The sequence below is a fragment of the Anopheles funestus genome, chromosome 3RL (genome assembly GCF_943734845.2).
Source record: "Anopheles funestus chromosome 3RL, idAnoFuneDA-416_04, whole genome shotgun sequence".
Lineage (NCBI taxonomy): Eukaryota > Metazoa > Arthropoda > Insecta > Diptera > Culicidae > Anopheles > Anopheles funestus.
Genome location: NC_064599.1, coordinates 73,683,867 through 73,696,160, shown reverse-complemented (window position 1 = coordinate 73,696,160; position 12,294 = coordinate 73,683,867). Strand labels below are relative to the sequence as shown.

Sequence of the window (12,294 nt, the reverse complement as noted above, 5' to 3'; positions counted from 1 at the left end):
ACGAACGATCCGGACTAGCAACTTCTTCTCGAAGGACTTCGCCAGCGGGACTTCTTCTCTGTAGTTGTGCGGGTAAACTTTCCCAACAGACCCAACTCATGGTTGCAGGCTGGTTTTTGAGCGTATTTTAGGGTTGTTAAACTCAAACGCAAGGAAAAGCTCACCATTAGCAAACAAAACCCACGTCCCATCCGATGCCGGCGTCGCCATTTCTGTAAAGCTTCCGCTTCGTCTGGGAACAGATTGCCATGTCCAATTAGAAAATGACCGAAGACGTTCGTGGGAGTGGATCTGTTAAGTTAGATCCACTTATCGCTTACGATGGAGAATATACGGGAAGGAATTTAATTAGAGTACACAATCTGCTCCACTGTTACGTAGAGCACGCTTCAGAGGTAATTAAACGGTATCACAGGTATATTTGCAAACTGGTGCACGATGTAGGACGTGTAGGACAGTTAACGGAGCTTTATGTAATTCGAACGAACGAACGTCGGGAGAATTGTGTAATGTTATATCATGTCGTTAAAAGATGCTGATTTTATAGTATGTTTAGTGCTTACGAATACATCCTTGTACCTAGTCGAAGGACAACCATTCTTTCTTTTTTTGTATACAATTAAAAATGTTGTAATCTGTAAGATTGAATATTGGTAATATGTAAATTTTATGGTAAAACCCACAAAAATGATGGTGTGGGATCGTCCTACCTGACGAACTGATTACTGTTAGAGTTTATCTAGAGTGAGTGAGTATGACAGATATGGTCGCGTCGGGTTTAGCTTACATCTTTCACATTATTAAGTTCAATTTCATCTAAAATGTGATGGATTCTAGTAAAGCTATAATTCAATACTAACTGTGGTTGCTTTATGGCGAGATACCCTCAAGACAAAGTTCTACAACTTAGGCTTCGTGGACAAGACATTGCAACTGTCCCCGAAAAAGACTATTTTTATGAAGAATGAATAATATTACTAAATCTGTAGGATTTACTGCTCCGCAAGAAAGATCTAGGGACACCTGCAAACTATTTGCGTGGATAAGAAAATTCAGGTGTTTAACTAGTGAGACAGGAATGAGCTTGATGTAGTTTCCTTGTAGATATAGAGCTTGTACTCAGTGTCCTCAGCGCAATTCTTGGATTCAGTGTCCTAAAGAGCTAACCAAACATGGAACTTTACTGAAACACTATTTTTCAAACGAACAATTTGTAACACTGGACAATAAGGCCGAAGCCGTAACAATTAATTAATTATAAATAAATAAATAATTTGTAACACTTACAAATCTCTTGCGGACAACAATTTGCTAACGATATTTCAAAAGTTGAAATTCTAATTTAGTGTGCGACTGTATTTCCAATCCAGCTAGCTCAGCAGTAAATACAATATTTTTGTTTCGGATTCCCCTTTAACAACTTCGAGATATGAGACCTTCTCAACCAATGCGAGTTATCAGTTAGCTTTATTTGAGAATTTTCTATCTCTTTGTTACATTATGTTACGTTGTATATTGTTACGTTGTAGCTCAAGAGAAGTTCTAACATTTCAACGAAAATTTCTAACCTTACATATTTAGACCAGTTGCCACTAAATGTACGCTCAAGTACCTAAAAGATCTTCCTTATCGCTAAAATTAAACACCCAGAATAAAGAAATCTTCTCTTGAGATGAATGTTTACTCTATCTTTTCCACAATTGTGAGCTAAAAAATCAAAGCAAAATCATTCTCCATCACTTCCGTGATAAAACACTGTCAAGGTGCACAACCGCCCACTGTATTGCATCTAGTTAAACTATTCTCAGCCACAGTCTCAGTTAGATAGACAAACAAAAACCAAATGCACCCATCCAATGTACGATGGTAAAGAGGGACTCTTTTTCGCTTCCCCCAACAAGCGTTTGTGCAAGAATAAATGGGTGATGCGCTTTCGGTGCACTCGTGTCCCTATGGCTTCCGGCACAAAACATCACACAGGAAGGTGATTCAACAGCAGCAACGAAACCTTACCTGGCTAGAATGGCTAGCAAAATGGACGAATGGTACAAACTTGCGGAAAGAATAAAATGCGCTTCTGCATTGTTTTTACAGCAGCTTTTGTTTTTTTTTATTTCCGTTTTCGAACGGATTTCGAACGAAATGAAGGTTTTCCTTCGGGAGAGTTTCGACATTCAATAAATTATACAAACACAATGTGCGCACTTGCGAGCTCTCGGTACCCGGACGTACATCCTTTCCACGATGAATTCGGTGGAAAATGGCCGGGTTGTGGAGTTTTCCCCTTTTTGCCTTTTTTCCCGAACACACACACACACTCGGGACAGTCGTTAAGCTTTCATTGGGCGGATTTTGGTAGTTGTTTTTGCGTTTAAATTTTTTTGTAGAAATAGAGAAAGAAGTCGTTCTGAACCACGGATGATCGAGTGTCCGGGCAGACAAAAAAAGCTCTTCCAGTAGTCGCGTTCAATTATACAGTGGTGTGGAACATCGTTCTTTGTTTCGAGTCTGTTATCAATGGTACATAAGGGGGGAAATGGACAGCTGTGAATATGTGTGTTTGTTTTTCTTGTAAATTAGTTCAAACGTGAAATTTTCGTTCCAAATATAAACTTCCGACCATCGAAAGTAAGTCCAAATTTGTAGCCGTTGCTAACGCTTTAAAGGAACCCTAGTTGGGTTGTTTAAACAAAAGCTCATTGGCAGTGAAAACCGAATAAAATTCGAACGACTCCTCCAAAGCATTAATTCTTGAATGATTATATATTCCCACCAGTCATGCTTATCGCATCCGTTTTGCACATAAATATTTGTTTTCCTCTACAAAATTTCGAACTCCCAGAAAGCGGCCAAGAAAAGTTCCGTTCGAAACAAGTTGTTAAATGGCTCGTTAGAAGTTTACCAGCGATTTATTTCCCTGGAGAGTGTGCAAAAGGGCCTAGCTTAACAAAAAGGGTCAATATCGCCATTTCTGGTCGGTGAAAATATTTTCTACAAGCAATATTTTTTTCATAACTTTCTGGGTAGAACAGTTTTATGCCTCCATCTAGTTCAGAAGCAATCAGGGATAATCAAGTTTAAGCAAGACCTTTGAGAGGGTAAACCGTGGACTTTATACATAGCATTGTTTAAGATATTGATTGCTATATTGAGCATTGAATTAACCATGTGGAGTTACATATTTATAAACATAATTCTTTTTTTGTAGTTGATTTTTCTTCTAATTCACACATAAGGTTCTATCATGTAGATTCTATTTCATTTTCTGAGAACTACACTTTGCAACCGCTATGAAAAATCCATTTCCGGGTTTTAGCAACCCAAACGCTCCGGCTTCCGTCGTGTGATAATATATTTCAGGCGCATAATGTGCTTTACGGGTTTTTTGGGAGGCTGTACCGAGCTTCACCGTTTATGGAAACATCTTGCCACACACCACATACACAGCTTACTAATGCGCTGATGATGATTGCATTTTAATACAACACATGCCTGCTCCTGTAGCCTTCCTGAACGACGTCTGGTGAGAGATTGTGTAACGAGGTTGAGCTGCTGGAAAATGGAAGTGCCAACCAAAATCCATTTTTATCCACACTTCCTTTTAAGTGGGAGAGCTAAAAAAAAAACCACGTGGCATGTGAACTAGACTTTTTTTTCTTACTATTTTTCATACATAATGAAATATGTGTGGTTCAAAAAATTGGAGCTTTAGTTTGTGGCATTTAAAACAAGTTAAAGGTTATAAACAAGACCAATATTATTTTACAATAATGATTTTTTCGAAAAACTGGATTTTTATTTCATTTCATAAATTGTCCATTGTCTAATTTTTGCCATATATTGACTTAAAAACTTTCGAGTTTTTTTCGAAATTATTCGAGTAGTCAAACAGTACAATCAATTATGCCCGACTCACTAGTACAGGTAGACTGAGTTCAAATCTCGAAAGTTGTCCAACTCGTAAAGTTCTAGGTGAGTGGAGAAGGTTGTGGACGACGTCCGACGAGTAGAAGCTTAAAATTGCGCTGGCTCTGTGTGGACAACACAATGACACTCAAAAAACTAGTCTTATGGGAAAATGTTTCATTAAAATATTTTTACTTTCATTTCACTTTTTATCTCCAAACCACCTTTTACCAAAAGAACCTATTTTTCCATTTTTTTATGCAATGCCCCAAAAAAAGTGATCTCCAAAAGGGCCTTAAAGGAAGAAAAAAGGTTTCGCACAGGGAAAACGTTTAAATATTGCTGTATAAAAATGTAACATTTTTTCCCCCTATTATTCATCCTTCCGCGTGACACGTTCCAGCCGGTTAACATTTTGCGGAAGGCAAAGAGAAGACATTACACCCCACAGAGCCGGGTAGGATGGTATAATTTTTAATAAGCTCTTTCCGTAAGATTGTGACAAACGGCAGCTTTTTCATGGTCCAATGAAAGTAAACGTGCGTCAACGATTTCTAAGGTCGACAGCGAAGAACCGAAAAAAGAAAACCCTCACAGCTTCCGCTTTGAAACATTTCCGTGACAGTTTTGCTAGTGTCATCCCGTACAGCGAACCAACGAAAGCATCAACTGCTTGACAAGGGAACGACTTTTGCTGTCGTAAATCTGCCGGGAAGCTGTAAATCTGCTGTTCAGCACTTCTGTGATGGAATTACCGACACAAAGCCCCATGCTCCAACTTCACTTTCCTCACTCTATCCGCCTGCGCAGAAAAAAACCATTCATTTGAAGGGCATCCTTCATGAGCAGCTCCCCTTTTATGCTTCCTTTGTGGAATACCAATAAGACAGGTGTAGGAACAGCGGCTTGGAATGTCAATGATGGAAGTGATAAGGTTTGAGCGATAGCGGAAGCCTTTGTAAGATGGTGACTTTTCAGCAGGCTCATAAAATTTCAATTTCGCTATACATGGGCAACACCGGAACACGCTGTGCGCACAAAGTGGACGCATTTTTCACACCCAACCATTAATGGGTAGATAAATAGAACACTCGTAAATTGTTTCTTGCTTGATGATTTTGGCCTGACAGACTGGCACATCACACCTGAGTATGAGGTTTTATTATAATCAGTATTTTCTTGCAAGTGAACTACTTCCTACACGCATTAATATTGAAGAATTAAAAGTGATTGACAAAGTGAAAACATTCCAATTTTTGCAATGCATTTTCATTGCTACCAGTTTTGCTAATTATACAATAAAAAATACAATCTTTGCCGGTATAACGATTATTTTTCTATTTAAATATTGGTAATAAATAAAACTTCGAAAGACTTTCGCACTTAGCACTTGGATGAATAAAGGTTATAAAACTAGCGATCGAGCGATTCTTTGGATTGGTTTCTTTTTTCAAACGTCCCACAATTGTGGGATTCCAGAGATCTACAAATGGTGAATCATTCAAAATTAGGTATATTAAAGCTTTTTCTTTATACATATTTGTCTCTAATATAGGGTTATCATTAAGAAGATTTTCAAAGCATGGTTGTTTCAACAAAATTTTATTTCGATTCTGTTTGGTTTGCTAAAGTATATGAAGAACTGTTCAATAAGATCTCCCGAGAGATCCCGAGATTGGCCCTCAGCTGTGGTTATTTCACTCAAAACAGAATAACCATCATGGGAAATGAACTATACATCCACATGTCTAATTTCTTCATTCTTCCGCATGTAACTCTTCATAGCCCTCGATCGTGTCGTTGATCCAGCAAGCAAACTTCGCCACATCCACATAAACTCCCGGTGCATCAGGTTTCCCACAATCCAACCCCCAGGAAGTTATGCCCGCCAACACGTAAGATCCATCTTCCTTTGGGCAAGCCATCGGTGTACCACCATCCTTGTCACATGTGTCCTGTAGATCCGCCGCACCTGCACACAATTCACTACGATGCAGTCGGAAAGAACTGTCTGAGTCCGCTATCTGATACGACGTCTGACAACTTGCCCGCGGTACAACGTCCAGCTCAATGCGCTTCATAATAGGTGCTGGCAGTTGAGTTCGTACGTCCTTTCCCCAGCCAGTCGCAATGCACCGCTGACCTTCAAATACGTCTTGCGGAGTTGGTAGACATAGAGGTCGAATATGGGCCGTGTATAAAACGCTTCGTTTCAGTACGGCAAGAGCTATATTGTTTTCGGGTGTGCATAAATCTCGGAACGATGGGTGCAGGATGTTCTCCTCAATTCCAATTTCCTTTAAGCGCAAAGAAAGTAGAATTACATACGATATAAGAATACTAACACTTACTCCCTTACGCTCTGTTCTGTAACTTACCTGTGCTGCGTATATCTCCGCATCTGACTTAATGTTCCACTCACCAAACCGAGCCGAATATCGATGAGGTTTCTTCAAAATATGAGCTGCCGTCACAACAAACTTTGGATGTATGAGAGTGCCTCCGCCTACGTGTGTCAGCACGATATCCTTCGACGAGAAAGATATTCGGAAAATGGCCACAGTCCAAGGAAACTCTGCGTATTTCGCATACGTAAGATTCGATTCCAAGTTGTACACCAATCCTGCGGGATTGGAAATTCCACACGTATCATCGGCCTTTGGGGCTGCGTCATTTGCTGCGGTCTAAAATGATAGCGTACTGTCATGATTTGTTGCGTCTCAAAAATGTATCAATCGAAAATAAATTAATTCTTTTACCGTCACGGACGATCCATCGCAGCAAATCTTCATGAAATCTCCACACTCGCTCTCTTCATCAACCTGCAGTGTGATAAGGTCATTTTGTCCAGAGATTGTTCCACCTTCAACACTACCGGTAGGGCATAGATGTTTCGGCACACAGTAGCCACCATTGCACGGCTGAGTTAAATAGTTTGAGGAAATAAATTAATCTTAAAAGTCACTTCCTAAATTTAACTAAAATTATTATACCTCTGGTGACATTATCACGTTCGCTTTTGCATGGTGTAGAACTAGACACAGTAAACCGATTACACCTGGGAGATACATCACTAATTCCAACAACACAGTACTTTGCACGATGCTGGTTCAACCACAACTAACGTTACTCAGAATCGCCAATCAAACATCACTTTGGGTTTGTTTTAAAATGATAACGCACAATGTGGAAGACGCTCGTGCAATTATTAATGTTTATTTACATTCATTCATCAACACATCTATCACATCTCGGTTAAGTGCACGACAGATAATGCAAAATCGAATACTTCCACTGCGCTTTAAATAGTTCAATTTCTACATTGTGCATGTACATTCATGCGAACTTGAAACGTGAAGCAGGGTAAAAAGGAATAGAAAGAAGCAATAATAATTCAAAACAGTAACAATTCATACGAACCAAACCAAACGACGAAAAAAGTTTTTTGTAGCTTTGATTAAAAATTTGTCACATAAATGTTTAACATTTATGTACAAAAAACTAGACAAATTCAATTCAATTGCCCAATTATTATGCTTTGCTTACTTTATTTATTTTACTAAATAACTGCGAGTTGACTTTTGGATTTATTAATGGCCATGTCTACCTATACTCAGATTGTGGTTCCTGCTAGCTGTGGATGATCCTCTGTATGTGCTGTAACTTTAATTATGTCCGCTACGCATTCAAGCCAGGCATGTTTATTTTTTTATGCATGTCCTGTGCGCTGTCGAGTGGCGCTATTACTAGTAGATATTATTTTTATACTTTAAATTGTTTTAAAAAGAAGATATCAGTAGAAATTTATTGCCGGGTTTTGCTGTTATTCGTAATGCAGCGATAAGAAAGGAACTCTTTCCTATAACTTCTTCAATAGCCATATTCCTAATATACTGGCATGATCTCCATTTCTGGACTCTTATTTTCATTATCTTCTTGTTCAGCGCGCAACTCCTCATATTCCCCGATCGTGTCGTGGATCCAGCAAACAAATTTGGTTACATTCACAAAAAATCCTGGTGTATCCGATTGAGCATCCAATCGCCATGAAGTTATACCCGCTAGCACGTAAGACCCATCATCTCTTTGACAAGCTAAAGGTGAACCTCCATCCTTTACACAAATGTTTTGATCTTCTGCCTCGTCCGTACACATAACACTACGATGCAGTCGGAATGGAAGGCCCAACTCCCTATAAGGCATCTGACAACGTGCACGGGACATAATGTTCAGTTCCATGCGTTTCAAGATGGTTGGTGGTTGCCCAGTTCGTACGTCCAATCCCCATCCGGTCGCGATGCACGGCTGACTAATGAACACGTCTTCAGCTTTTGGCAGACAGATGGGTCGAATATGTTCCATGTAGTTGACATCCTCTTTCAGTACTGCAAGCGCTATATCGTTCTCAATGTTGTTTACACATGCCATACGAGTCCGTGTTTGTCGGTATGACGGGTGTATAATCCCTTTTTCTATTTCAATATCCTGAAATGGTGAAGAGGAAAAAAAAACAGTTTAATGACAAATACTGTAATGATAGTCTTCTTATACGGATAGACCTGACTCACCTGCGTTGGATACACCTCCGCATCCGAATTCATGTTCCACTCTCCAACCCGTGCTACATATCGATGAGAATCTTTCAACGTATGAGCCGCCATCAGGACAAACCTTGGATGTATGAGGGTGCCTCCGCCTACGTGTGTCAGTTCAGGAGAGTTAGACTCGGATGATTTTTGGAAAATGGCCACAGTCCAAGGAAACTCTCCATACTTCGCGTACGTTAGATTTGATTCCACGTTGTACACTAGTCCTTGAGGATTGGATAGTCCACATTCATCGTTCTTGTAGTAAAATGATAATAAAATCCCATGATTATTTTATCTACGAGGCATCTATCGGGGAACCATTAAATATTTTACCAAACTTCTGTTATATTTCTTGCAGCATATCATCATGAAATCTCCACATTCGTTCTCTTCATCAACCCGTATCGTTATAAGGCCATTTTGTCCATGGATTGGTATGTCATTGATCCGTCCCGTAGGGCAGTAATGTTTCGGCACACAAAAACCCCCATCACATGGCTAAATATAAAATATAATTAAAATTTTACATTAAACACACTGTCCTCACTTATACCACTGATATCACTTTACTTCATATAGCACCTCAGCATTGTTTGATTCCGCATTAAGCTGGGCTACGAACAGAACAACTATCAGACTTGGGAGATACATCGTTTGTTACTGAACACGATGCGGGCTCTAATGAAACTAAATCTAAATTTGTTCAAGGAGAATGAGTTTTATTACAAGTACGAAAGTATGGTTGAGTGCTTTATTGCGTATTTTATAATTGCGTAACAGAACTGATAGCAGCGATAATGTTTAAAACGTTTTATTCTGAGAAATCAAGATCTTGGAAATCATGATCAGTGCATAAGCTGAAGACGCTCAAATAATCGCAACATCTCTTCCAAGAATTCAATGATCGAGAGCAGTGATTAAAATATAGACAAGTTCGACTCGTGAATATGGCTTCGTTTGGAATATGATCACAAAAGTATCTGAAGCTTCGAGTCTTTAAGGGATTGAGTCTTCTTTATTAAATTAAAATCTACTTAAAGTGTCCCTTACTAAAGTTGAAATATTGAAGAAACTGTGAAATGATATGGAATGCTCAGAAGATGCTCATTTCTACCACGCAACTAACCATTACATAGCTGTTGAAGTTGAGAGCTTCTACAGGAGCAAATGAAAGCCCCATCTCCTGAAGAAATTATGCCGAACCGTAAATAAAGAAACCTAAAATCTTCAATCAACCGAAAACATTCTGAAGGTGTTCAACCGAAGGTGCTACAGGCTGTAGCTGTAGCTGTAGCTTACTATCTTAGCAAATATCAAGCTAACGATGCAGTGGCTTTACGAGTTCATCTAATTTTCGGTCAATATTAAAACAAAAACGAAAATAATAATAAATTTAACTGTTATGACAGCAACTTTATTTCAGCGATTAGTTTATTTCCATAAAAATCCATAAAAAATATACAACTTTTATTTTTTCAGAAATTAGACGTCCTTAGTCCGTAAAAGTATGATAAGAAATGTAATATCTGCTATTGCATTTGCAGTGGCGCCACTTCCATTTGATCATCTACATTTTTCGAATTATTGCTTTCTTCATCATCATGCAATCCTTCATTTATTGCAATCGTGCCGTGTATCCAGGAAGCAAATTTCGCAACATTCACATGACCTCCTGGAAAATCTAATTGGTCACAATACACCACCCAGGAAGCTATCGCAGCCAAAACGTAAGACCCATCGTCCCTTTGACAGGCTAAAGGTGAGCCGCCGTCCCGGAAACACGTGTTCTGGTCCTTCGCTGCTTCAACACACATAACACTGGTATGCAGCTGATATTTAATACGCAACTCGCTAAATATCATCTCACAACGTGCCCGCGGGATAACGTTCATTTCCATACGCTTCATAATGGATGGTGGCTTCCCAGTTCTTATATCGAACCCCCATCCGGTCGCGATGCATCGTTGACTATCAAATACGTCTTGTGCTCTTGGCAGACAAATGGGTCGAATGTGTTCCGAGTAGGCTACTCTCTTTTCCAGAACGGCAAGAGCTATATCGTTGCTGAGTGTAGACTCCCTATACAGCTGGTGCAAGATGTATTTCTTTATTTCAATATCCTGATATAGGGAACAGAAAGAGAGTGTTAATTGACTATAGCGTTGACTATAGTCAAACTGACTAATGCATAAATCTTTACGCTTGAAGACCAGACTCACCTGTGTTGGATGTAACTCAAAGTTTGATTTCATGTTCCACTCTCCAAACCGAGCTACATATCGATGGGAATCTTTCAACGTATGAGCCGCCATCAGGACAAACCTTGGATGTATGAGGGTGCCTCCGCCTACGTGTGTCAGTTCAGGAGAATCGGACTCGGATGATTTTTGGAAAATGGCCACAGTCCAAGGAAACTCTCCATACTTCGCGTACGTTAGATTTGATTCCACGTTGTACACTAGTCCTTGAGGATTAGATATTCCACACTCATCGTTCTTGTACAAAAATGATAATAAGTTTTCATGATTATGTTGTCCATGAGGCACCAAGCGAGGAAGCATTAAATATTTTACCGGACGTCTTTCGGATTTCTTGCAACAGATCATCATGAAATCTCCACATTCATTCTCTTCATTAACCCGTAGCGTTATTTGGAGGCCATTTTGTCCGAGAATTGGTAACTCATCGGTTGTTCCAGTAGGGCAGAAATGTTTCGGCACACAGTAACCACCACGGCAATACTAAATTTAAAATATAATTAAAGGTTACCTGAAACACACTATCGCCTGATATTTCAGTCATTTCAATTTACTTCATATGTCTTCACAACATGTTTCGATTCTACATTAAGCTGGGCTACGAACAGCAGGACGATTACACTAAGGAGATACATCGCTTTGTGTCTGGAACACACTACTGGACACGATGCAGGCTCTAATGAAACTAAACCTAAATTTGTTCAGGGCGAAAGCCTGTTGTGCGTTTGATAATTTTTAATCAAACCATCAATTACTTCTATTGTGATTTTAATCGTTGAATGCAATGCAGTAATGCAAAATAGAACTGATAGTACCGATCGTGTTTAAAATTTATATTCTGAGAAATCAAGATCCTGGGAATCTTGATCAGAGGTGAAGATGTCCAAATAATAGCAACATCTCTTCCGGGAATCAAATGATCGAGAGCAGCGATTGAAATACGGACAGGTTCGCTACGGATCTGCGATAGACATAGAATTTGTTTTGCCAAACAACAACTGAGACGATTCGGGGAAGTGATTGCAAGAGCAAAAGCTTGGTACAAATAGTACTTTTTTAATGTTTACGATTTTGCGTCCCTTGAATTGTAGTACAGATCTGATGCATGATATAAAATGTAGTTTTTCTTAAAATGTTGCTTCTGGTTCAATAAAGCGTTTGGTCTTGTTAACAAAGATCCGGTCAACATATCGAGAAGGATCAATCATAGGCTGCATTCTAGTTATTATGTTCTACTAACGTAATGAGCTTTTTTTAAACATTTTCAGGTATGCTATAAATTTAGAAAATTGTGCGATTCGAAAAATGTAGTCCAGACGACCACGTTCTTGTAATCATTTTAGCTGCACCACAGGATAATATTGAGACATATCACTGGGATATACTCCTCTGTTGGTGTTTTCTTGTCAGTACAGTTACTAACCCTATAGATGGTTTCTCTAGCTGATGTATAGTTGAACATATAATTTGTAATGCATTCCTGAAGAACGAATACTTTCGAACATGTGTGCCAGATTTCTTTATATCGTACGCAAAGTTTT

General features: G+C 39.1%; 3 protein-coding genes across 4 annotated transcripts; all 3 read right to left on the bottom strand.

Moving 5' to 3' along the window:
- Nucleotides 1–5,492: 5,492 nt before the first annotated feature.
- On the bottom strand, nucleotides 5,493–7,096 carry LOC125772212 (phenoloxidase-activating factor 2-like). The gene is made up of 4 exons (XM_049443674.1): nucleotides 6,900–7,096; nucleotides 6,666–6,827; nucleotides 6,285–6,590; nucleotides 5,493–6,203 (listed from the first exon to the last, which is right to left on the bottom strand). The coding sequence occupies exons 1-4, from the start codon at nucleotides 6,975–6,977 to the stop codon at nucleotides 5,664–5,666; spliced, it is 1,086 nt and encodes a 361-aa protein (XP_049299631.1). The 5' UTR covers nucleotides 6,978–7,096; the 3' UTR covers nucleotides 5,493–5,663.
- Nucleotides 7,097–7,434: 338 nt separating this feature from the next.
- On the bottom strand, nucleotides 7,435–9,200 carry LOC125772211 (phenoloxidase-activating factor 2-like). 2 transcript variants are annotated; one of them, XM_049443672.1, is made up of 4 exons: nucleotides 9,066–9,200; nucleotides 8,829–8,993; nucleotides 8,475–8,750; nucleotides 7,435–8,391 (listed from the first exon to the last, which is right to left on the bottom strand). In XM_049443672.1, exons 1-4 carry the CDS (start codon nucleotides 9,144–9,146, stop codon nucleotides 7,792–7,794), a joined length of 1,122 nt encoding a protein of 373 aa, XP_049299629.1. In that variant the 5' UTR covers nucleotides 9,147–9,200; the 3' UTR covers nucleotides 7,435–7,791. The 2 variants fall into 2 exon arrangements, with proteins under 2 accessions (XP_049299629.1, XP_049299630.1); XM_049443673.1 differs by having other exon boundaries at nucleotides 9,078–9,185.
- Nucleotides 9,201–9,900: 700 nt separating this feature from the next.
- Nucleotides 9,901–11,477, bottom strand: LOC125767457 (phenoloxidase-activating factor 2-like). Its single transcript, XM_049434062.1, has 4 exons — nucleotides 11,308–11,477; nucleotides 11,069–11,236; nucleotides 10,715–10,990; nucleotides 9,901–10,615 (listed from the first exon to the last, which is right to left on the bottom strand). Exons 1-4 carry the CDS (start codon nucleotides 11,386–11,388, stop codon nucleotides 10,025–10,027), a joined length of 1,116 nt encoding a protein of 371 aa, XP_049290019.1. The 5' UTR covers nucleotides 11,389–11,477; the 3' UTR covers nucleotides 9,901–10,024.
- Between the last annotated feature and the right edge of the window lie 817 nt (nucleotides 11,478–12,294).

Bases quoted from the DNA above. Each gene is read 5' to 3' on its own strand.
- LOC125772212 (XM_049443674.1), bottom strand. From the start codon at position 6,977: ATGTATCTCCCAGGTGTAATCGGTTTACTGTGTCTAGTTCTACACCAT. The intron at 6,828-6,899 runs GTATAATAATTT...TATTTAACTCAG, and splicing joins ACGTGATAATGTCACCAGAG to CCGTGCAATGGTGGCTACTG. The intron at 6,591-6,665 runs GTAAAAGAATTA...CTATCATTTTAG, and splicing joins GCGATGGATCGTCCGTGACG to ACCGCAGCAAATGACGCAGC.
- LOC125772211 (XM_049443672.1), bottom strand. From the start codon at position 9,146: ATGTATCTCCCAAGTCTGATAGTTGTTCTGTTCGTAGCCCAGCTTAAT. The intron at 8,994-9,065 runs GTAAAGTGATAT...TTTTATATTTAG, and splicing joins ATGCTGAGGTGCTATATGAA to CCATGTGATGGGGGTTTTTG. The intron at 8,392-8,474 runs GTGAGTCAGGTC...TCACCATTTCAG, and splicing joins CGGAGGTGTATCCAACGCAG to GATATTGAAATAGAAAAAGG.
- LOC125767457 (XM_049434062.1), bottom strand. From the start codon at position 11,388: ATGTATCTCCTTAGTGTAATCGTCCTGCTGTTCGTAGCCCAGCTTAAT. The intron at 10,991-11,068 runs GTAAAATATTTA...TTTTTGTACAAG, and splicing joins AGAAATCCGAAAGACGTCCG to AACGATGAGTGTGGAATATC. The intron at 10,616-10,714 runs GTGAGTCTGGTC...TCCCTATATCAG, and splicing joins TTGAGTTACATCCAACACAG to GATATTGAAATAAAGAAATA.